This window comes from Oncorhynchus keta, chromosome 27 (assembly GCF_023373465.1).
Source record: "Oncorhynchus keta strain PuntledgeMale-10-30-2019 chromosome 27, Oket_V2, whole genome shotgun sequence".
Lineage (NCBI taxonomy): Eukaryota > Metazoa > Chordata > Actinopteri > Salmoniformes > Salmonidae > Oncorhynchus > Oncorhynchus keta.
The window spans coordinates 16,803,588-16,828,816 of NC_068447.1; the positions used below are offsets into that span (position 1 = coordinate 16,803,588).

At 47.6% G+C, this 25,229-nt stretch overlaps 2 protein-coding genes across 8 annotated transcripts in view; both read right to left on the bottom strand.

Moving 5' to 3' along the window:
- LOC118382909 (cyclin-dependent kinase 17-like) overlaps positions 1-25,229 on the bottom strand; it is a 146,510-nt gene that overhangs the window by 38,598 nt on the left and 82,683 nt on the right. For all 6 annotated transcript variants that reach the window (XM_052481826.1, XM_052481825.1, XM_052481824.1 and 3 more), the window contains one exon: positions 17,141-17,274. In XM_052481826.1, coding sequence (XP_052337786.1) covers positions 17,141-17,274 — 134 coding nt within the window. The remainder of the gene's footprint in view (positions 1-17,140; positions 17,275-25,229) is intronic.
- Positions 1,855-17,128, bottom strand: LOC127912468 (golgin subfamily A member 6-like protein 22). 2 transcript variants are annotated; one of them, XM_052481829.1, is made up of 2 exons: positions 11,240-17,128; positions 1,855-1,995 (listed from the first exon to the last, which is right to left on the bottom strand). In XM_052481829.1, exon 1 carries the CDS (start codon positions 12,635-12,637, stop codon positions 11,435-11,437), a length of 1,203 nt encoding a protein of 400 aa, XP_052337789.1. In that variant the 5' UTR covers positions 12,638-17,128; the 3' UTR covers positions 1,855-1,995; positions 11,240-11,434. The 2 variants fall into 2 exon arrangements, with proteins under 2 accessions (XP_052337789.1, XP_052337788.1); XM_052481828.1 differs by having other exon boundaries at positions 10,520-17,128.

The window sequence follows — 25,229 nt, forward strand, 5'->3', positions numbered from 1 at the left end:
AGTCTCCAGCTGTTCACTCTGCCTCCACTCCCTTATAGTCTCCAGCTGTTCACTCTGCCTCCTCTCCCTTATAGTCTCCAGCTGTTCACTCTGCCTCCACTCCCTTATAGTCTCCAGCTGTTCACTCTGCCTCCACTCCCTTATAGTCTCCAGCTGTTCACTCTGCCTCCACTCCCTTATAGTCTCCAGCTGTTCACTCTGCCTCCACTCCCTTATAGTCTCCAGCTGTTCACTCTGCCTCCACTCCCTTATAGTCTCCAGCTGTTCACTCTGCCTCCTCTCCCTTATAGTCTCCAGCTGTTCACTCTGCCTCCACTCCCTTATAGTCTCCAGCTGTTCACTCTGCCTCCACTCCCTTATAGTATACAGCTGTTCACTCTGCCTCCACTCCCTTATAGTCTCCAGCTGTTCACTCTGCCTCCACTCCCGTATAGCCTCCAGCTGTTCACTCTGCCTCCACTCCCTTATAGTCTCCAGCCGTTCACTCTGCCTCCACTCCCTTATAGTCTCCAGTTGTTCACTCTGCCTCCACTCCCGTATAGCCTCCAGCTGTTCACTCTGCCTCCACACCCTTATAGTCTCCAGCCGTTCACTCTGCCTCCACTCCCTTATAGTCTCCAGCTGTTCACTCTGCCTCCACTCCCTTATAGTCTCCAGCTGTTCACTCTGCCTCCACACCCTTATAGTCTCCAGCCGTTCACTCTGCCTCCACTCCCTTATAGTCTCCAGCCGTTCACTCTGCCTCCACTCCCTTATAGTCTCCAGTTGTTCACTCTGCCTCCACTCCCGTATAGCCTCCAGCTGTTCACTCTGCCTCCACTCCCTTATAGTCTCCAGCTGTTCACTCTGCCTCCACTCCCTTATAGTATACAGCTGTTCACTCTGCCTCCACTCCCTTATAGTCTCCAGCTGTTCACACTGCCTCCACTCCCTTATAGTCTCCAGCTGTTCACTCTGCCTCCACTCCCGTATAGCCTCCAGCTGTTCACTCTGCCTCCACTCCCTTATAGTCTCCAGCTGTTCACTCTGCCCCCACTCCCTTATAGTCTCCAGCTGTTCACTCTGCCTCCCACCCTTATAGTCTCCAGCTGTTCACTCTGCCTCCACTCCTTATAGTCTCCAGCTGTTCACTCTGCCTCCACTCCCTTATAGTCTCCAGCTGTTCACTCTGCCTCCACTCCCTTATAGTCTCCAGCTGTTCACTCTGCCTCCACTCCCTTATAGCCTCCAGCTGTTCACTCTGCCTCCACTCCCTTATAGTCTCCAGCTGTTCACACTGCCTCCACTCCCTTATAGTCTCCAGCTGTTCACTCTGCCCCCACTCCCTTATAGTCTCCAGCTGTTCACTCTGCCTCCACTCCCTTATAGTCTCCAGGAGTTCACTCTGCCCCCACTCCCTTATAGTCTCCAGCTGTTCACTCTGCCTCCACTCCCTTATAGTCTCCAGCTGTTCACTCTGCCTCCACTCCCTTATAGCCTCCAGCTGTTCACTCTGCCTCCACTCCCTTATAGTCTCCAGCTGTTCACACTGCCTCCACTCCCTTATAGTCTCCAGCTGTTCACTCTGCCTCCACTCCCTTATAGTCTCCAGCTGTTCACTCTGCCTCCACTCCCTTATAGTCTCCAGCTGTCCACTCTGCCTCCACTCCCTTATAGTATACAGCTGTTCACTCTGCCTCCACTCCCTTATAGTCTCCAGCTGTTCACTCTGCCTCCACTCCCTTATAGTCTCCAGCTGTTCACTCTGCCTCCACTCCCTTATAGTCTCCAGCTGTTCACTCTGCCTCCACTCCCTTATAGTCTCCAGCTGTCCACTCTGCCTCCACTCCCTTATAGTATACAGCTGTTCACTCTGCCTCCACTCCCTTATAGTCTCCAGCTGTTCACTCTGCCTCCACTCCCTTATAGTCTCCAGCTGTTCACTCTGCCCCCACTCCCTTATAGTCTCCAGCTGTTCACTCTGCCTCCACTCCCTTATAGTCTCCAGCTGTTCACCTGCCTCCACTCCCTTATAGTCTCCGGCTGTTCACTCTGCCCCCACTCCCTTATAGTCTCCAGCTGTTCACTCTGCCCCCACTCCCTTATAGTCTCCAGCTGTTCACTCTGCCTCCACTCCCTTATAGTCTCCAGCTGTTCACTCTGCCTCCACTCCCTTATAGTCTCCAGCTGTTCACTCTGCCTCCACTCCCTTATAGTCTCCAGCTGTTCACTCTGCCTCCACTCCCTTATAGTCTCCAGCTGTTCACTCTGCCTCCACTCCCTTATAGTCTCCAGCTGTTCACTCTGCCTCCACTCCCTTATAGTCTCCAGCTGTTCACTCTGCCTCCACTCCCTTATAGTCTCCAGCTGTTCATTCTGCCCCCACTCCCTTATAGTCTCCAGCTGTTCACTCTGCCTCCACTCCCTTATAGTCTCCAGCCGTTCACTCTGCCTCCACTCCCTTATAGTCTCCAGCTGTTCACTCTGCCTCCACTCCCTTATAGTCTCCAGCTGTTCACTCTGCCTCCACTCCCTTATAGTCTCCAGCTGTTCACTCTGCCTCCACTCCCTTATAGTCTCCAGCTGTTCACTCTGCCTCCACTCCCTTATAGTCTCCAGCTGTTCACTCTGCCTCCACTCCCTTATAGTATACAGCTGTTCACTCTGCCTCCACTCCCTTATAGTCTCCAGCTGTTCACTCTGCCTCCACTCCGTTATAGTCTCCAGCTGTTCACTCTGCCTCCACTCCCTTATAGTATACAGCTGTTCACTCTGCCTCCACTCCCTTATAGTATACAGCTGTTCACTCTGCCTCCACTCCTTATAGTCTCCAGCTGTTCACTCTGCCTCCACTCCCTTATAGTATACAGCTGTTCACTCTGCCTCCACTCCTTATAGTCTCCAGCTGTTCACTCTGCCTCCACTCCCTTATGGTCTCCAGCTGTTCACTCTGCCTGCACTCCCTTATAGTCTCCAGCTGTTCACTCTGCCTCCACTCCCTTATAGTCTCCAGCTGTTCACTCTGCCTCCACTCCCTTATAGTCTCCAGCTGTTCACTCTGCCTCCACTCCCTTATAGTCTCCAGCTGTTCACTTTGCCTCCACTCCCTTATAGTCTCCAGCTGTTCACTCTGCCTCCACTCCCTTATAGTCTCCAGCTGTTCACTCTGCCTCCACTCCCTTATAGTCTCCAGCTGTTCACTCTGCCCCCACTCCCTTATAGTCTCCAGCTGTTCACTCTGCCTCCACTCCCTTATAGTCTCCAGCTGTTCACTCTGCCTCCACTCCCTTATAGTCTCAAGCTGTTCACTCTGCCTCCACTCCCTTATAGTCTCCAGCTGTTCACTCTGCCTCCACTCCCTTATAGTCTCCAGCTGTTCACTCTGCCCCCACTCCCTTATAATCTCCAGCTGTTCACTCTGCCTCCACTCCCTTATGGTCTCCAGCTGTTCACTCTGCCTCCACTCCCTTATAGTCTCCAGCTGTTCACTCTGCCTCCACTCCCTTATAGTCTCCAGCTGTTCACTCTGCCTCCTCTCCCTTATAGTCTCCAGCTGTTCACTCTGCCTCCACTCCCTTATAGTCTCCAGCTGTTCACTCTGCCTCCACTCCCTTATAGTATACAGCTGTTCACTCTGCCTCCACTCCTTATAGTCTCCAGCTGTTCACTCTGCCTACACTCCCTTATAGTCTCCAGCTGTTCACTCTGCCTCCACTCCCTTATAGTCTCCAGCTGTTCATTCTGCCCCCACTCCCTTATAGTCTCCAGCTGTTCACTCTGCCTCCACTCCCTTATAGTCTCCAGCCGTTCACTCTGCCCCCACTCCCTTATAGTCTCCAGCTGTTCACTCTGCCTCCACTCCCTTATAGTCTCCAGCTGTTCACTCTGCCTCCACTCCCTTATAGTCTCCAGCTGTTCACTCTGCCTCCACTCCCTTATAGTCTCCAGCTGTTCACTCTGCCTCCACTCCCTTATAGTCTCCAGCTGTTCACTCTGCCTCCACTCCCTTATAGTATACAGCTGTTCACTCTGCCTCCACTCCCTTATAGTCTCCAGCTGTTCACTCTGCCTCCACTCCGTTATAGTCTCCAGCTGTTCACTCTGCCTCCACTCCCTTATAGTATACAGCTGTTCACTCTGCCTCCACTCCCTTATAGTATACAGCTGTTCACTCTGCCTCCACTCCCTTATAGTCTCCAGCTGTTCACTCTGCCTCCACTCCCTTATAGTATACAGCTGTTCACTCTGCCTCCACTCCCTTATAGTCTCCAGCTGTTCACTCTGCCTCCACTCCCTTATGGTCTCCAGCTGTTCACTCTGCCTCCACTCCCTTATAGTCTCCAGCTGTTCACTCTGCCTCCACTCCCTTATAGTCTCCAGCTGTTCACTCTGCCTCCACTCCCTTATAGTCTCCAGCTGTTCACTCTGCCTCCACTCCCTTATAGTCTCCAGCTGTTCACTTTGCCTCCACTCCCTTATAGTCTCCAGCTGTTCACTCTGCCTCCACTCCCTTATAGTCTCCAGCTGTTCACTCTGCCTCCACTCCCTTATAGTCTCCAGCTGTTCACTCTGCCCCCACTCCCTTATAGTCTCCAGCTGTTCACTCTGCCTCCACTCCCTTATAGTCTCCAGCTGTTCACTCTGCCTCCACTCCCTTATAGTCTCAAGCTGTTCACTCTGCCTCCACTCCCTTATAGTCTCCAGCTGTTCACTCTGCCTCCACTCCCTTATAGTCTCCAGCTGTTCACTCTGCCCCACTCCCTTATAATCTCCAGCTGTTCACTCTGCCTCCACTCCCTTATGGTCTCCAGCTGTTCACTCTGCCTCCACTCCCTTATAGTCTCCAGCTGTTCACTCTGCCTCCACTCCCTTATAGTCTCCAGCTGTTCACTCTGCCTCCTCTCCCTTATAGTCTCCAGCTGTTCACTCTGCCTCCACTCCTTATAGTCTCCAGCTGTTCACTCTGCCTCCACTCCCTTATAGTATACAGCTGTTCACTCTGCCTCCACTCCCTTATAGTCTCCAGCTGTTCACTCTGCCTCCACTCCCTTATAGCCTCCAGCTGTTCACTCTGCCTCCACTCCCTTATAGTCTCCAGCCGTTCACTCTGCCTCCACTCCCTTATAGTCTCCAGTTGTTCACTCTGCCTCCACTCCCGTATAGCCTCCAGCTGTTCACTCTGCCTCCACACCCTTATAGTCTCCAGCCGTTCACTCTGCCTCCACTCCCTTATAGTCTCCAGCTGTTCACTCTGCCTCCACTCCCTTATAGTCTCCAGCTGTTCACTCTGCCTCCACACCCTTATAGTCTCCAGCCGTTCACTCTGCCTCCACTCCCTTATAGTCTCCAGCCGTTCACTCTGCCTCCACTCCCTTATAGTCTCCAGTTGTTCACTCTGCCTCCACTCCCGTATAGCCTCCAGCTGTTCACTCTGCCTCCACTCCCTTATAGTCTCCAGCTGTTCACTCTGCCTCCACTCCCTTATAGTATACAGCTGTTCACTCTGCCTCCACTCCCTTATAGTCTCCAGCTGTTCACACTGCCTCCACTCCCTTATAGTCTCCAGCTGTTCACTCTGCCTCCACTCCCGTATAGCCTCCAGCTGTTCACTCTGCCTCCACTCCCTTATAGTCTCCAGCTGTTCACTCTGCCCCCACTCCCTTATAGTCTCCAGCTGTTCACTCTGCCTCCACTCCCTTATAGTCTCCAGCTGTTCACTCTGCCTCCACTCCCTTATAGTCTCCAGCTGTTCACTCTGCCTCCACTCCCTTATAGTCTCCAGCTGTTCACTCTGCCTCCACTCCCTTATAGTCTCCAGCTGTTCACTCTGCCTCCACTCCCTTATAGCCTCCAGCTGTTCACTCTGCCTCCACTCCCTTATAGTCTCCAGCTGTTCACACTGCCTCCACTCCCTTATAGTCTCCAGCTGTTCACTCTGCCCCCACTCCCTTATAGTCTCCAGCTGTTCACTCTGCCTCCACTCCCTTATAGTCTCCAGGAGTTCACTCTGCCCCCACTCCCTTATAGTCTCCAGCTGTTCACTCTGCCTCCACTCCCTTATAGTCTCCAGCTGTTCACTCTGCCTCCACTCCCTTATAGCCTCCAGCTGTTCACTCTGCCTCCACTCCCTTATAGTCTCCAGCTGTTCACACTGCCTCCACTCCCTTATAGTCTCCAGCTGTTCACTCTGCCCCCACTCCCTTATAGTCTCCAGCTGTTCACTCTGCCTCCACTCCCTTATAGTCTCCAGCTGTTCACTCTGCCCCCACTCCCTTATAGTCTCCAGCTGTTCACTCTGCCTCCACTCCCTTATAGTCTCCAGCTGTTCACTCTGCCTCCACTCCCTTATAGTCTCCAGCTGTTCACTCTGCCTCCAATCCCTTATAGTCTCCAGCTGTTCACTCTGCATCCACTCCCTTATAGTCTCCAGCTGTTCACCCTGCCTCCACTCCCTTATAGTCTCCAGCTGTTCACTCTGCCTCCACTCCCTTATAGTCTCCAGCTGTTCACTCTGCCTCCACTCCCTTATAGTCTCCAGCTGTTCACTCTGCCTCCACTCCCTTATAGTCTCCAGCTGTTCACACTGCCTCCACTCCCTTATAGTCTCCAGCTGTTCACTCTGCCTCCACTCCCTTATAGTCTCTAGCTGTTCACTCTGCCTCCACTCCCTTATAGTCTCCAGCTGTTCACACTGCCTCCACTCCCTTATAGTCTCCAGCTGTTCACTCTGCCTCCACTCCCTTATAGTCTCCAGCTGTTCACACTGCCTCCACTCCCTTATAGTCTCCAGCTGTTCACACTGCCTCCACTCCCTTATAGTCTCCAGCTGTTCACTCTGCCTCCACTCCCTTATAGTCTCCAGCTGTTCACTCTGCCTCCACTCCCTTATAGCCTCCAGCTGTTTACTCTGCCTCCACTCCCTTATAGTCTCCAGCTGTTCACTCTGCCTCCACTCCCTTATAGTCTCCAGCTGTTCACTCTGCCTCCACTCCCTTATAGCCTCCAGCTGTTCACTCTGCCTCCACTCCCTTATAGTCTCCAGCTGTTCACTCTGCCTCCACTCCCTTATATTCTCCAGCTGTTCACTCTGCCCCCACTCCCTTATAGTCTCCAGCTATTCACTCTGCCTCCACTCCCTTATAGTATACAGCTGTTCACTCTGCCTCCACTCCCTTATAGTCTCCAGCTGTTCACTCTGCCTCCACTCCCTTATATTCTCCAGCTGTTCACTCTGCCCCCACTCCCTTATAGTCTCCAGCTGTTCACTCTGCCTCCACTCCCTTATAGTATACAGCTGTTCACTCTGCCTCCACTCCCTTATAGTCTCCAGCTGTTCACTCTGCCTCCACTCCCTTATAGTCTCAAGCTGTTCACTCTGCCTCCACTCCCTTATAGTCTCCAGCTGTTCACTCTGCCTCCACTCCCTTATAGTCTCCAGCTGTTCACTCTGCCCCCACTCCCTTATAGTCTCCAGCTGTTCACTCTGCCTCCACTCCCTTATAGTCTCCAGCTGTTCACTCTGCCTCCACTCCCTTATAGTCTCAAGCTGTTCACTCTGCCTCCACTCCCTTATAGTCTCCAGCTGTTCACTCTGCCTCCACTCCCTTATAGTCTCCAGCTGTTCACTCTGCCTCCACTCCCTTATAGTCTGCAGCTGTTCACTCTGCCGCCACTCCCTTATAGTCTCCAGCTGTTCACTCTGCCTCCACTCCCTTATAGTCTCCAGCTGTTCACTCTGCCTCCACTCCCTTATAGTCTCCAGCTGTTCACTCTGCCTCCACTCCCTTATAGTATACAGCTGTTCACTCTGCCTCCACTCCCTGATAGTCTCCAGCTGTTCACTCTGCCTCCACTCCCTTATAGTATACAGCTGTTCACTCTGCCTCCACTCCCTTATAGTCTCCAGCTGTTCACTCTGCCTCCTCTCCCTTATAGTCTCCAGCTGTTCACTCTGCCTCCACTCCCTTATAGTCTCCAGCTGTTCACTCTGCCTCCACTCCCTTATGGTCTCCAGCTGTTCACTCTGCCTCCACTCCCTTATAGTCTCCAGCTGTTCACTCTGCCTCCTCTCCCTTATAGTCTCCAGCTGTTCACTCTGCCTCCACTCCCTTATAGTCTCCAGCTGTTCACTCTGCCTCCACTCCCTTATAGTATACAGCTGTTCACTCTGCATCCACTCCCTTATAGTATCCAGCTGTTCACTCTGCCTCCACTCCCTTATAGTATACAGCTGTTCACTCTGCCTCCACTCCCTTATAGTCTCCAGCTGTTCACTCTGCCTCCTCTCCCTTATAGTCTCCAGCTGTTCACTCTGCCTCCACTCCCTTATAGTCTCCAGCTGTTCACTCTGCCTCCACTCCCTTATAGTCTCCAGCTGTTCACTCTGCCTCCACTCCCTTATAGTATACAGCTGTTCACTCTGCCTCCACTCCCTTATAGTCTCCAGCTGTTCACTCTGCCTCCTCTCCCTTATAGTCTCCAGCTGTTCACTCTGCCTCCACTCCCTTATAGTCTCCAGCTGTTCACTCTGCCTCCACTCCCTTATAGTCTCCAGCTGTTCACTCTGCCTCCACTCCCTTATAGTCTCCAGCTGTTCACTCTGCCTCCACTCCCGTATAGTCTCCAGCTGTTCACTCTGCCTCCACACCCTTATAGTCTCCAGCCGTTCACTCTGCCTCCACTCCCTTATAGTCTTCAGCTGTCCACACTGCCTCCACTCCCTTATAGTCTCCAGCTGTTCACTCTGCCCCCACTCCCTTATAGTCTCCAGCTGTTCACTCTGCCTCCACTCCCTTATAGTCTCCAGCTGTTCACTCTGCCTCCACTCCCTTATAGTCTCCAGCTGTTCACTCTGCCTCCACTCCCTTATAGTCTCCAGCTGTTCACTCTGCCTCCACTCCCTTATAGTCTCCAGCTGTTCACTCTGCCTCCACTCCCTTATAGTCTGCAGCTGTTCACTCTGCCGCCACTCCCTTATAGTCTCCAGCTGTTCACTCTGCCTCCACTCCCTTATAGTCTCCAGCTGTTCACTCTGCCTCCACTCCCTTATAGTCTCCAGCTGTTCACTCTGCCTCCACTCCCTTATAGTCTCCAGCTGTTCACTCTGCCTCCACTCCCTTATAGTCTCCAGCTGTTCACTCTGCCTCCACTCCCTTATAGTCTCCAGCTGTTCACTCTGCCTCCACTCCCTTATAGTATACAGCTGTTCACTCTGCCTCCACTCCCTGATAGTCTCCAGCTGTTCACTCTGCCTCCACTCCCTTATAGTATACAGCTGTTCACTCTGCCTCCACTCCCTTATAGTCTCCAGCTGTTCACTCTGCCTCCTCTCCCTTATAGTCTCCAGCTGTTCACTCTGCCTCCACTCCCTTATTGTCTCCAGCTGTTCACTCTGCCTCCACTCCCTTATGGTCTGCAGCTGTTCACTCTGCCTCCACTCCCTTATAGTCTCCAGCTGTTCACTCTGCCTCCACTCCCTTATAGTATACAGCTGTTCACTCTGCCTCCACTCCCTTATAGTCTCCAGCTGTTCACTCTGCCTCCTCTCCCTTATAGTCTCCAGCTGTTCACTCTGCCTCCACTCCCTTATAGTCTCCAGCTGTTCACTCTGCCTCCACTCCCTTATAGTCTCCAGCTGTTCACTCTGCCTCCACTCCCTTATAGTATACAGCTGTTCACTCTGCCTCCACTCCCTGATAGTCTCCAGCTGTTCACTCTGCCTCCACTCCCTTATAGTATACAGCTGTTCACTCTGCCTCCACTCCCTTATAGTCTCCAGCTGTTCACTCTGCCTCCTCTCCTTATAGTCTCCAGCTGTTCACTCTGCCTCCACTCCCTTATTGTCTCCAGCTGTTCACTCTGCCTCCACTCCTTATGGTCTGCAGCTGTTCACTCTGCCTCCACTCCCTTATAGTCTCCAGCTGTTCACTCTGCCTCCACTCCCTTATAGTATACAGCTGTTCACTCTGCCTCCACTCCCTTATAGTCTCCAGCTGTTCACTCTGCCTCCTCTCCCTTATAGTCTCCAGCTGTTCACTCTGCCTCCACTCCCTTATAGTCTCCAGCTGTTCACTCTGCCTCCACTCCCTTATAGTCTCCAGCTGTTCACTCTGCCTTCACTCCCTTATAGTCTCCAGCTGTTCACTCTGCCTCCACTCCCGTATAGCCTCCAGCTGTTCACTCTGCCTCCACACCCTTATAGTCTCCAGCCGTTCACTCTGCCTCCACTCCCTTATAGTCTCCAGCTGTTCACACTGGCTCCACTCCCTTATAGTCTCCAGCTGTTCACTCTGCCTCCACTCCCTTATAGTCTCCAGCTGTTCACTCTGCCTCCACTCCCTTATAGTCTCCAGCTGTTCACTCTGCCTCCACTCCCTTATAGCCTCCAGCTGTTCACTCTGCCTCCACTCCCTTATAGTCTCCAGCTGTTCACTCTGCCTCCACTCCCTTATATTCTCCAGCTGTTCACTCTGCCCCCACTCCCTTATAGTCTCCAGCTGTTCACTCTGCCTCCACTCCCTTATAGTCTCCAGCTGTTCACTCTGCCTCCACTCCCTTATAGTCTCCAGCTGTTCACTCTGCCTCCACTCCCTTATAGTATACAGCTGTTCACTCTGCCTCCACTCCCTTATAGTCTCCAGCTGTTCACTCTGCCTCCACTCCCTTATAGTATACAGCTGTTCACTCTGCCTCCACTCCCTTATAGTCTCCAGCTGTTCACTCTGCCTCCTCTCCCTTATAGTCTCCAGCTGTTCACTCTGCCTCCACTCCCTTATAGTCTCCAGCTGTTCACTCTGCCTCCACTCCCTTATAGTCTCCAGCTGTTCACTCTGCCTCCACTCCCTTATAGTATACAGCTGTTCACTCTGCCTCCACTCCCTTATAGTCTCCAGCTGTTCACTCTGCCTCCTCTCCCTTATAATCTCCAGCTGTTCACTCTGCCTCCACTCCCTTATAGTCTCCAGCTGTTCACTCTGCCTCCACTCCCTTATAGTCTCCAGCTGTTCACTCTGCCTCCACTCCCTTATAGTCTCCAGCTGTTCACTCTGCCTCCACTCCCGTATAGTCTCCAGCTGTTCACTCTGCCTCCACACCCTTATAGTCTCCAGCCGTTCACTCTGCCTCCACTCCCTTATAGTCTCCAGCTGTTCACACTGCCTCCACTCCCTTATAGTCTCCAGCTGTTCACTCTGCCCCCACTCCCTTATAGTCTCCAGCTGTTCACTCTGCCTCCACTCCCTTATAGTCTCCAGCTGTTCACTCTGCCTCCACTCCCTTATAGTCTCCAGCTGTTCACTCTGCCTCCACTCCCTTATAGTCTCCAGCTGTTCACTCTGCCTCCACTCCCTTATAGTCTCCAGCTGTTCACTCTGCCTCCACTCCCTTATAGTCTCCAGCTGTTCACTCTGCCTTCACTCCCTTATAGTCTCCAGCTGTTCACTCTGCCCCCACTCCCTTATAGTCTCCGCTGTTCACTCTGCCTCCACTCCCTTATAGCCTCCAGCTGTTCACTCTGCCTCCACACCCTTATAGTCTCCAGCCGTTCACTCTGCCTCCACTCCCTTATAGTCTCCAGCTGTTCACTCTGCCTCCACTCCCTTATAGTCTCCAGCTGTTCACTCTGCCCCCACTCCCTTATAGTCTCCAGCTGTTCACTCTGCCTCCACTCCCTTATAGTATACAGCTGTTCACTCTGCCTCCACTCCCTTATAGTATACAGCTGTTCACTCTGCCTCCACTCCCTTATAGTATACAGCTGTTCACTCTGCTTCCACTCCCTTATAGTATACAGCTGTTCACTCTGCCTCCACTCCCTTATAGTCTCCAGCTGTTCACTCTGCCTCCACTCCCTTATAGTATACAGCTGTTCACTCTGCCTCCACTCCCTTATAGTCTCCAGCTGTTCACTCTGCCCCCACTCCCTTATAGTCTCCAGCTGTTCACTCTGCCTCCACTCCCTTATAGTCTCCAGCTGTTCACTCTGCCTCCACTCCCTTATAGTCTCAAGCTGTTCACTCTGCCTCCACTCCCTTATAGTATACAGCTGTCCACTCTGCCTCCACTCCCTTATAGTCTCCAGCTGTTCACTCTGCCTCCACTCCCTTATAGTCTCCAGCTGTTCACTCTGCCTCCACTCCCTTATAGTCTCCAGCTGTTCACTCTGCCTCCACTCCCTTATAGTATACAGCTGTTCACTCTGCCTCCAATCCCTTATAGTCTCCAGCTGTTCACTCTGCATCCACTCCCTTATAGTCTCCAGCTGTTCACTCTGCCTCCACTCCCTTATAGTCTCCAGCTGTTCACTCTGCCTCCACTCCCTTATAGTCTCCAGCTGTTCACTCTGCCTCCACTCCCTTATAGTCTCCAGCTGTTCACTCTGCCTCCACTCCCTTATAGTCTCCAGCTGTTCACTCTGCCTCCACTCCCTTATAGTCTCCAGCTGTTCACTCTGCCTCCACTCCCTTATAGTCTCCAGCTGTTCACTCTGCCTCCACTCCCTTATAGTCTCCAGCTGTTCACTCTGCCTCCACTCCCTTATAGTCTCCAGCTGTTCACTCTGCCTCCACTCCCTTATAGTATACAGCTGTTCACTCTGCCTCCACTCCCTTATAGTAAGTATACAGCCGCTCCCACTGGGCCTCTCTCTCCTTTTCTCCATGGTTCCGGTTTAATAAAGTAGCAAAACAGTTGGCTTTTTTGCTGCTTCCCTCACTCGGACTGGACCGATTGTCCTTTAGGTCCTTTCGGAAGAGGTTTTAAATATGTATTCATGCATATTGGGTTAATTACTGTGTCCACTTTGGAACGGGAGCTCTATCTCCCATCACTATTTGTCCTCATCATTCAGATTATTCAAATTCAATCATTAAGTGATTAGAGGGACAATAGAGTGCTGAGTACCAGGCCATTAGCGAGGGCCGTTAGCAAGTTTTGTAGGCTACCCATCAGCGCCATTCATTTGCTCAGTTCTGGATGGGATTACCGTGACCAACAATCATCAGGAAATTAGACTGCGGTCATGACTCGTGACTGCCGGTGTGGCGGTAATACGGTCACCTTGACAGCCCTACATGGAACAGAACATAAGAGCCATCACCCTGGGGACTCTGACAACCCATCTCATGCACACACACACAAAGGACACATTCTCATGTATATAATCAGCGATAGTAATGACATCTTGACAACACACACACACAGTATACAATTAGGTTATACTGTACGCTAGTGTTGCAAGGTATACCAAAACTTCTGTACTTCTTCAATACTAGAACTAGAATTTTTGTTAGTTTCGGTACTTCTGTCAAATGTGTGTCTCGTCGCATACGGATTGAGCGCATCGAGTCTGTCTATTAATTTGCCCAAATCTTCTCAAGGGGCAGTAGTAAGCTAGCAAGGGTACTTGTCTTCTCAGGGGGCAGTAGTAAGATAGCCAGGGTACTTGTCTTCTCAGGGGGCAGTAGTAAGCTAGCAAGGGTACTTGTCTTCTCAGGGGGCAGTAGCAAGCTAGCAAGGGTACTTGTCTTCTTAGGGGGCAGTAGTAAGCTAGCAAGGGTACTTGTCTTCTCAGGGGGCAGTAGCAATCTAGCAAGGGTACTTGTCCTCTCAGGGGGCAGTAGTAAGCTAGCCAGGGTACTTGTCTTCTCAAGGGGCAGTAGCAAGCTAGCAAGGGTACTTGTCTTCTTAGGGGGCAGTAGTAAGCTAGCCAGGGTACTTGTCTTCTCAGGGGGCAGTAGTAAGCTAGCAAGGGTACTTGTCTTCTCAGGGGGCAGTAGCAATCTAGCAAGGGTACTTGTCCTCTCAGGGGGCAGTAGTAAGCTAGCCAGGGTACTTGTCTTCTCAAGGGGCAGTAGTAAACTAGCCAGGCTACTTGTCTTCTCAAGGGGCAGTAGTAAGCTAGCCAGGCTACTTGTCTTCTCAGGGGGCAGTAGTAAGCTAGCCAGGGTACTTGTCTTCTCAGGGGGCAGTAGTAAGCTAGCCAGTGTGCTTGTCTTCTCAGGGGGCAGTAGTAAGCTAGCCAGGGTGCTTGTCTTCTCAGGGGGCAGTATTAAGCTAGCCAGGCTACTTGTCTTCTCAAGGGGCAGTAGTAAGCTAGCAATGGTACTCGTCTCAAGCTAGCCAGGGTACTTGCCTTCTCAAGGGGCAGTAGTAAGCTAGCCAGGGTACTTGTCTTCTCAAGGGACAGCAGTAAGCTAGCCAGGGTACTTGTCTTCTCAAGGGGCAGTAGAAAGCTAGCAAGGGTACTTGTCTTCTCAAGGGGCAGTTGTAAACTAGCAAGGGTACTTGTCTTCTCAAGGGGGCAGTTGTCTTCTCAAGGGGCAGTAGATACTAGCAATGGTACTCGTCTCAAGCTAGCCAGGGTACTTGTCTTCTCAAGGGGCAGTAGAAAGCTAGCAAGGGTACTTGTCTTCTCAAGGGGCAGTTGTAAACTAGCAAGGGTACTTGTCTTCTCAAGGGAGCAGTTGTCTTCTCAAGTGGCAGTAGTAAGCTAGCACATAAAAAATGATTTTTACAAATGACATTTTGAATTGTAACGTTATTCTACTAGCAACTAAATTCGAATTATTTTTGAGTGGCAATGACATGAACATATATTCACCATGACATTCATGTGAGCATTATAATATGATTACAACCCAAAAGAAATATGAAATGCACTCACAATTTAGCCATGGCAGCAATACATTTAGACTACTTTGTGTTTGTCTGGGCTTGCTAGTAGTAGCCACTAGCCACTAGCCAGCAGCAGCCCTGGGCGGAGCATTGCACACTGGGAGTTGAAATGCACTCTGGGAATCGTAGTATGCTGTGTAAAATCCATTGTATTTCTACAGTATGGTGTGCATGCTTCAGAAATGAGCTTCCGTGTTTTTTATGTCGTTTTGGAATTAAACTACTAATTCAATACATTAAATTATTTAGCTGTAGTGAATCATAGCTCTAATGAATGATATTTGACCCAATATTATGGCAAATTAATTAACCCTGATATGTATAAAATCCAATTTTAAAACATAAGGAATTGAATATGTTATTTAATATGGTGTTGTATTTTTTTTAAACGATTGAATATAGAATATAATATATTCTATTTGTTATTTGAGTTGTTCTACCAGTTATTAACATATTGTTTAATGTTTAAGAAAGTACAGCCCAGTGGTTTTCTATGGCCTTCGCTAATAGTTTTCTTTTTTCTTCTTCTGTGGTATCGTTTCAGTATCGAGTATCATTTTGGTATCGAGTATCACTTTGTTATTGAATATTGTTTTGGTATCGACTATCGTTTTGGTACTGAATATTGTTTTGGTATCGACTATCGTTTTGGTATTGAATATTGATTTGGTATCGACTATCACTTTGTTATTGAATATTGTTTTGGTATCGACTATCGTTTTGGTATTGAATATTGTTTTGGTATCGACTATCGTTTTGGTATTGAATATTGATTTGGTATCGACTATCACTTTGTTATTGAATATTGTTTTGGTATCGACTATCGTTTTGTTATTGAATATTGTTTTGGTATCGACTATCGTTTTGTTATTGAATATTGTTTTGGTATCGACTATCGTTTTGTTATTGAATATTGTTTTGGTATCGACTATCGTTTTGTTATTGAATATTGATTTGGTATCGACTATCGTTTTGTTATTGAATATTGATTTGGTATCGACTATCGTTTTGGTACTGAATATTGTTTTGGTATCGACTATCGTTTTGTTATTGAATATTGATTTGGTATCGACTATCGTTTTGGTACTGAATATTGATTTGGTATTGAGTATTTTGATGAACCTGGTATTGGTATCAAAGTCAAACTTCTGGTATTGTGACAACACTACTGTACGTGGGAATATACATACACACGTGAATATGACAATACCGTGACACCCTGTACACAGTAAGCATTTATCTCTGCTTAATAAGTCCCATCGGCACCTCATCCATTCTGTTAACTCATCAACACACTCACTGAAGTACACATTCAACTAACACACACAATGACTACACACACACACACACACACACACACACACACACACACACACACACACACACACACACACACACACACACACACACACACACACACACACACACACACACACACACACACACACACACACACACACACACACTACCACACACACACATACAGAACACATACATTAACACACGTACACACACACAACCTAGTACTTACAATGCAGAACAGCTCTAGTAAGTCCCTCATTGTCCCTCTGAATGGTAATCCTACACTCTCACACACTCTTCCCACACTGCACCTCTCTTGCCTGCCACATGACCCAACAGATAGAGATGGGCAGAAGCAGAGAAAGAGAGAGAGAGAACGAGGGCATGATTGTGCCAGAGTACCCCACACACTCCGAGGAAGAAGGGGAGGAGGACGTAGAGGAGAAGGAGGAGGGAAAAGAGGGAGGGGTGGAGAGATTCCTGAGGGTAGAACAGAGTTGGGGGAAGGGGGGAATGTGGAGTGATGTTGGAAATCGCTGATATTTTCCATCTCTCTGTCCTCCTCATTCTCTCCCTCTCCTCACATCTTTCCTCCATTCTCTCTCTCCTTCTCTCTCTCACCCCTCTCTCTCTCCCTCATCTCACATCTTTCCCCCACTCTCTCTCTCTCGCTCTCCTCACATCTTTCCCCCACTTTCTCTCTCTCTCTCATCCTTCTCTCTCTCGCTCTCCTCACATCTTTCTCTCTCTCTCTCATCCCTCTCTCTCTCCCTCTCCTCACATCTTTCCTCCACCCTCTCTTTCTCTGCCCATCCATGTCCAAGTCCTACCTCTTTCTGTTCCTTATCATGGTTTCATTATTTAATTCAGCCCCCCCCTCCTCCTTCTCTCTGTCTGTAGTAAACATGGTGTAAAGCAGTTCAGTCCAGAGTGTCCACACAGAGGCAGCAGACTGTGTGTCCAGGGGCATTTCCTGCAATACTGCTGTGCTCATCATTCTACAGCTACCACACACACACACACACACACACACACACACACACACACACACACACACACACACAGACAGACAGACAGACAGACAGACAGACAGACAGACAGACAGACAGACAGACAGACAGACAGACAGACAGACAGACAGACAGACAGACAGACAGACAGACAGACAGACAGACACCACTTGTACCTCATTGGAGATGCGCCTGTGGTGGTTGTTCCTCATGCGGACCCTGACTGGACTCTGGACTTCATCAGAAGACGTCCCAGATGCCTGATCACTCTCCCCGTCTGAGCCCATCTTCACGTTCTCATGGACGATACCTGCAGGAAACAATAAACATACTTTATCTGGATCCCCAGTCAAGTATTAAAGGCAAACTTCTCAACTCCAGTGGTCAGATGAGTCATTACAATAACAATAGTTTAAATCCCAAGAAAAATACTTTAATCAAAACCTCTGGAAGGACTGGGGATGATTTAGGCGATATTTTAACCATTCTGTTTTTACATAGGAGCCACATATTGTAAATATATGCATACAGTACCTCTGAAAGTGGAACCTATATGCATGTATTTTGGAGCTGTAGGGAGATTGCCAGATTCTGGCAATCTGTACATACTGCTGCACAGAAAATACTAGAGGTACAGTTTGATATGACCCCGTGTATGTATCTTCTTAATTCCCAGCAGGACTTTGTTCTTGATCCTGACAGAGAAAATTTGCTGATGACTATTACATACTTTGCTAAGAAATGTATTCTTCTATTGTGGGCCTCTAATACCCCTCCTACATTTAAAATGTGGATTGACCAGATTGTTGACTTTCTCCCTCTTGAAAAGCTCACTTATGACCTCCACAAGAGACAAGTTTGATAGACTCTGGTCTCCACTATTCAACTATATTTCAAACTGGACAGAGTGAACGGGGTGACTAGGGAAATGTGCAGATACATGTTGTGTAAGGTACTGTAAAACCTAAAAACGAATTATTGGCCCGTCGTCTCAGCGAATGCTTGAAATAGCTGATAAGAACCTTGATAGTGCTGCTGCAAGTGTTATATGTTCTTTTTGTGTTTTTTTATTTTAATTTAGTTTTTGAGTTCGTGTGCGTATGTGTGTGTGTGTATGTGTGTGTATGTATGTATGTATGTATGTATGTATGTATGTATGTATGTATGTATGTATGTATGTATGTATGTATGTATGTATGTATGTACCAAGGAAAATATATAGATTAAGAAAAATAAATGCTTTTATTTGACTTTATCATTCATTTTAATTGTATTTTTATTTTTTCAAATGTATTATTATTTTTTGACTTTTTATTTTTTTAAAGCCTGTCACATCTGTGAATGTGTTTTGTTGGTTGATTGAAAAACAAGAAAACTTAATAAAACTTTACATTGAAAAAAATATATATGCATACAGAGGTCAGGTGTAAGTTACAACCACAGGAAAAACACCATCTCCTCTATATAAATGACTGAAAAAGGCAGATTTCTACCACTATCTATCCCAGATGATTTTTATTTTTTTGTATCTCACATTTGATAATGATCTTAATGGTTAAGGGACCAGAGTCAGAGAAACACACACAACCCTGAGATGGCACCCCCCTCTCAGGCGAGAGATTTTACCAACAGCCTTGCAGGGGTGTCAGCTAGGTGTGTAAAACACAGGTGGTGAGATGAGGAGGTCAGGAGATCAATATTACTGCACTGCAGCTGTCTTAAGTGTAAATCACACTCCACAATTGCTGAGACGCGTCAGTCCGGCGATCCATTTTGACAGAGATATGTGGCTCTGAGACCGCAGGGACACACAGCCCGACCAACCAACACGTCTCCAGTACACCTCCTCTATTCATTTGGAGGTGTTGACAGTTGGAGAAATCTCTCGAGCTGCTCTGAGAATTTGAAAAGTATGAAAGCCAGCGGTCCAATATTCTAGAACACTGCTGTGCGTATGATTACACATTTTGGACTGCGATAAACACTTTATTGTCTATCTGTCTGTCTGTCTGTCTGTGTGTGTGTGTGACAGTGTTTGATGCGTGTATGACAGTGTGTGTGTGTGTGTGTGTGTGTGTGTGTGTGTGTGTGTGTGTGTGTGTGTGTGTGTGTGTGTGTGTGTGTGTGTGTGTGTGTGTGTGTGTGTGTGTGTGTGTGTTTGTGTTTGTGTTTGTGTGTGTGTGTAGGGGGAAGGGAGGTAAGACTCTCTTTCCATCAGTCTTAGGTTTCAAGGTTTCTTTGGCTTCCATGGTGTGGTATCTGAGACAGCAGCACTCAGGGATCAGTAGCCTAGTCTACAGACTTGAGGTGACTAAATGTAATGGTATATAGTGATAAACAGGAATGAATAACCCCCTGACAGGACAGATAGACAGAGAGATCTAGAGAGACAGAGAGAGGACAGAGAGAAAGAAGAGAGAGAGAAAGAGAGTGAGTGAGAGAGAGAGAGAGAGAGAGAGAGAGAGAGAGAGAGAGAGATAGAGAGAGAGAGAGAGAGAGAGAGAGAGAGAGAGAGAGAGAGAGAGAGAGGGAGAGAGAGAGAACAGAGAGAGGACCAGGAGAAAGAGGGGAGAGAGAGAGAGACAGAGACAGAGAGAACAGAGAGAGGACAGAGAGAAAAAAGAGAGAGAGAAAGAGAGTGAGAGAGAGAGACTGAGACAGAGAGACAGAGAGAGAGAGAGGACCAGGAGAAAGGGGGATAGAGAGAGAGAGTGTGAGAGGACCAGGAGAAAGAGGGGAGAGAGAGAGAGAGAACAGAGAGAGGACCAGGAGAGAGAGAGAGAGAGAGAGAGAGAGAGAGAGAGAGAGAGAGAGAGAGAGAGAGAGTATGTATGTATCTACCTCACTTGCTTTGGCAATGTTAACACATGTTTCCCATGCCAATAAAGCCCTTGAATTGAATTTAATTGACAGAGAGAGGACCAGGAGAAAGAGGGGAGAGAGAGAGCGAGAGAGAGGTGGAGGATAGGAGGGCAGGAGGAGAGTAGGAGAGGAGGAGGATTGGAGAGGAGGAGGATAGGAGGGGAGGAGGAGGATAGGAGAGGAGAAGGAGGATAGGAGAGGTGGATAGGAGGGGGATAGGAAGATAGGAGAGGAGAAGGATAGGAGGGCAGGAGGATAGGAGAGGAGAAGGATATGAGAGGAGGAGGAGGATAGGAGAGGAGAAGGGTAGGAGAGGAGGAGGATAGGAGAGGAGAAGGGTAGGAGAGGAGGGGGATAGGAGAGGAGGAGGAGGAGGAGGATAGGAGAGGAGAAGGGTAGGAGAGGAGGAGGAGGATAGGAGAGGAGGAGGAGGAGGATAGGAGAGGAGAAGGGTAGGAGAGGAGGAGGAGGATAGGAGAGGAGGAGGAGGAGGATAGGAGAGGAGAAGGGTAGGAGAGGAGGAGGACGATCGGATAGGAGGGCAGGAGGATAGGAGAGGAGAAGGATAGGAGAGGAGGAGGATAGGAGAGGAGGATAGGAGATGGAGTAAGGAAAGATTAGTAAAGGGGGTGATTGGATATATAAGGGCACAATCATAGGTAGAGAGGGAGAAGAAGAGGAGGAGAGGAGGGGGAGAAGAAGAGGAGGAGAGGAGGGGGAGAAGAAGAGGAGGAGAGGAGGGGGAGAAGAAGAGGAGGAGGAGGATAGGAGAGGAGGAGGAGGATAGGAGGAGGAGGAGGAGGAGGATAGGAGAGGAGGAGGAGGAGGATAGGAGAGGAGGAGGAGGATAGGAGAGGAGGAGGAGGAGGATAGGAGAGGAGGAGGAGGAGGATAGGAGAGGAGGAGGAGGAGGATAGGAGAGGAGGAGGAGGAGGATAGGAGAGGAGGAGGAGGAGGATAGGAGAGGAGGAGGAGGATAGGAGAGGAGGAGGAGGAGGATAGGAGAGGAGGAGGAGGAGGATAGGAGAGGAGGAGGAGGAGGATAGGAGAGGAGGAGGTTGTATTTGCAAGGATATCCATCATACCTGTCAGCGATGGGAGTGAAAAGGGATTTAGAAAACATGGCCTAAACAACAACATCACATAAATGTGTCTATACTGTAAAACAAATTATTCAACTATAATCACAATTAGGGATGCACGATATATTGGTGAACATATCAGAATGTCTAGTTTAACGGCAATGTGCAAAACCAATGTCAAGGCTGCTCGCCTATTGAAATTGAACTTCAATTGAACTTCATGAAAATAAATAGGTAGGCAGCTACCTAACCCTGTTGCCCAAAGATAACGTTATAAGCGTTATAAACGTTATAAGCAGCCAGCTAGCTTCATCTGGCTAGTGAGGCTCGACTGGACCGGGTTGTGTGTTGTGTAGCTGGCCACATTAAGGATTAGACACAATAGTGGAATTTGCGGTTTGCCTTTAAAATAAAAGTATGTCATTGACAGTGATGCAAATTAAAACAAATTGTAGAATTATGCCATACTTTTATTTTGCAGGCTAACTGCAAAGTCCACCACTGTGGCTAATCCTTATTGTGGCTAGCTTCACATAGATGGTCCGACCTCCATTAATCAAATAAGAACTGTCTTATAAATTAGGGTTATTTTAGATGATAATACCTAGCTATATAGTTAGCTAGCTAACTATTGCTACTGAAACAGATTGTCGTTTTGCTATGTTTTGGGGGAAGAACATAATTTGCATCCATGAGCTAGCTATCTTTTTGTTATGACCAGCACTGTAGGTGCGTGAGACAACTTTACCAGCATCATAGCACACGTATCGATGAATCGTTGTGACATATGAAATATGAGTGATTGTGTAATAATTACCTAAAAAAATGTGTTAAATTATTATGTGACGTTCAGTCATATTCAGGTCCTGATTGGTCAACAAACTTAATTGACACTTCAAATAATGTTAAAGAGTATATTTTTTTAACACGCAAAGACCCAAACGGCGTTCCATAGAAATCCTGGTTGAGAATGAAACGACTGAACAAATGAACAACGAAACAGCACAGCAAGTAAGTGAAAGAAATACGTTTTGTTTATGTTTTCCTGGTAATGGGGACATACGTAAATGTCAACAAAATAACTTTTTGGTCAGTGTGGTGTGTGTGTAACCTTTATTTAACTAGGCAAGTCAGTTAAAAACAAATTCTTAATTACAATGACGGCCTACCCCGGCCAAACCCGAAAGACGTTGGGCTAATTGTGCACCACCCTACAGGACTCCCAATGACGGCAGGATGTGAAACAGCCTGGATTCGAACCAGGGACTGTAGTGACGCCTCTTGCACTGAGATGAAGTGCCTTTGACTGCTGTGTCCATGTGTGTGTGTTAACTATTTAACTGTACTAGAATGCTTAAGGCCGCTAAAATGTTAAATATCGGTATATATATTTTTTGGGGGCAAGGAAAATATCAGATATCGGTATCGGACAAAAATGTCATATCAGTGCATCACTAATCAAAATGTTTTCTTACATTATTAACAACCATCAGAACTCTAACCTACCTGTTCATGTTATCTACATCTGTGCTTATAATTCAACCTCTCCTCACAGCAACCCTCAATGACCTGTTAATTTGCATCTGTCCATATGAACATCAACTGTAGACATACAGTGCAGTAAACAGCATATGTTCATTATCTCCAGCTCTAGGTCACATCATGTACATCTGAGCTAACACAGATATTCCAACTAGTCAAGTGCGTGTCATTTGCAAATAAAAGCACTGCGTAAACATAGCTGATTCCTGCCTGTATGTACAAGATAATGTGTTCAGCCAAGAGTAACCTAAAGCCACATCAGAAACCAACACTCAGTGTTGATGTGGAAACATTACACTGACAGTAACTGACACCAGACAGATAAATCCAACCAGGATATCTACCTGCTGACACACACACACCTGACTAGTGAGCACCCAGTATTGTCACATCACTGTCACCCTAAGGAGAAGTCATGGTGTGGTTTGCTTATGTAAACATGGAGATAGGACAGGGTGAATAGAGAGAAGAACAGTCATCTGTTAAACATTGAGTAAGACAACACCTGACCAGGTGGGTAGGCCAGGACTATTACATATTGGTGATGGAAAAGGCCAGGACTATTACATATTGGTGATGGAAAAGGCCAGGACTATTACATATTGGTGATGGAAAAGGCCAGGACTATTACATATTGGTGATGGAAAAGGCCAGGACTATTACATATTGGTGATGGAAAAGGCCAGGACTATTACATATTGGTGATGGAAAAGGCCAGGACTATTACATATTGGTGATGGAAAAGGCCAGGACTATTACATATTGGTGATGGAAAAGGCCAGGACTATTACATATTGGTGATGGAAAAGGCCAGGACTATTACATATTGGTGATGGAAAAGGCCAGGACTATTACATATTGGTGATGGAAAAGGCCAGGACTATTACATATTGGTGATGGAAAAGGCCAGGACTATTACATATTGGTGATGGAAAAGGCCAGGACTATTACATATTGGTGATGGAAAAGGCCAGGACTATGTATACTTCCTCTCTGGCCTCTAGTTCATCAGGCTGCTGATTATCCCGCACACCTGTCACCATCGTCTCGCGCACCTGCGCCTCATGACACTCACCTGGACTCCATCACCTCCTTGATTATCTTCTCTATATCTGTCACTCACCTGGACTCCATCACCTCCTTGATTATCTTCTCTATATCTGTCACTCACCTGGACTCCATCACCTCCTTGATTATCTTCTCTATATCTGTCACTCACCTGGACTCCATCACCTCCTTGATTATCTTCTCTATATCTGTCACTCACCTGGACTCCATCACCTCCTTGATTATCTTCTCTATATCTGTCACTCACCTGGACTCCATCACCTCCTTGATTATCTTCTCTATATCTGTCACTCACCTGGACTCCATCACCTCCTTGATTATCTTCTCTATATCTGTCACTCACCTGGACTCCATCACCTCCTTGATTATCTTCTCTATATCTGTCACTCACCTGGACTCCATCACCTCCTTGATTATCTTCTCTATATCTGTCACTCCCCTTTGGTTCTTTCCTCAGGTGTTATTGACTCTTGTTTCATGTCAGTGCGTTGTTTGTGTTGTTAGTGTTGTTAGTGTTGTTAGTGTTGTTTGTGTTGTTAGTGTTGTTAGTGTTGTTAGTGTTGTTAGTGTTGTTTGTGTTGTTAGTGTTGTTAGTGTTGTTTGTGTTGTTTGTGTTGTTAGTGTTGTTAGTGTTGTTTGTGTTGTTAGTGTTGTTTGTGTTGTTTGTGTTGTTTGTGTTGTTAGTGTTGTTTGTGTTGTTAGTGTTGTTTGTGTTGTTAGTGTTGTTAGTGTTGTTTGTGTTGTTTGTGCTGTTTGTGTTGTTTGTGTTGTTAGTGTTGTTAGTGTTGTTTGTGTTGTTAGTGTTGTTTGTGTTGTTAGTGTTGTTAGTGTTGTTTGTGTTGTTTGTGTTGTTAGTGTTGTTTGTGTTGTTTGTGCTGTTTGTGTTGTTTGTGTTGTTAGTGTTGTTAGTGTTGTTAGTGTTGTTTGTGTTGTTTGTGTTGTTAGTGTTGTTTGTGTTGTTAGTGTTGTTAGTGTTGTTTGTGTTGTTTGTGTTGTTAGTGTTGTTTGTGTTGTTTGTGTTGTTTGTGCTGTTTGTGTTGTTTGTGTTGTTAGTGTTGTTAGTGTTGTTAGTGTTGTTAGTGTTGTTAGTGTTGTTTGTGTTGTTAGTGTTGTTAGTGTTGTTAGTGTTGTTAGTGTTGTTTGTGTTGTTTGTGCTGTTTGTGTTGTTTGTGTTGTTAGTGTTGTTAGTGTTGTTAGTGTTGTTTGTGTTGTTAGTGTTGTTAGTGTTGTTTGTGTTGTTAGTGTTGTTAGTGTTGTTAGTGTTGTTAGTGTTGTTTGTGTTGTTAGTGTTGTTAGTGTTGTTAGTGTTGTTTGTGTTGTTTGTGTTGTTTGTGCTGTTTGTGCTGTTTGTGTTTTTTGTGTGTTTAAAAAAAAATTAAACACTCACTTCCTGAACTTGCCTCCCGACTCTGAGAAAACTCACACACACACACACACACACACACACACACACACACACACACACACACACACACACACACACACACACACACACACACACACACACACACACACACACACACACACACACACACAGTGCATCCAGCCAAACTCCCTCCCAGCCATATATAGAGAGAGTTCGGCCAACTTTCAGAACGAACGCCATGTTGCTGACACTGAGCCTTCATTCTACAGTAGCATAGAGAAATCAGTGGAGGCAGTCAAAGCACATTTGAACTGTAATGCAGTTGATTGGTGATGACATGAACAT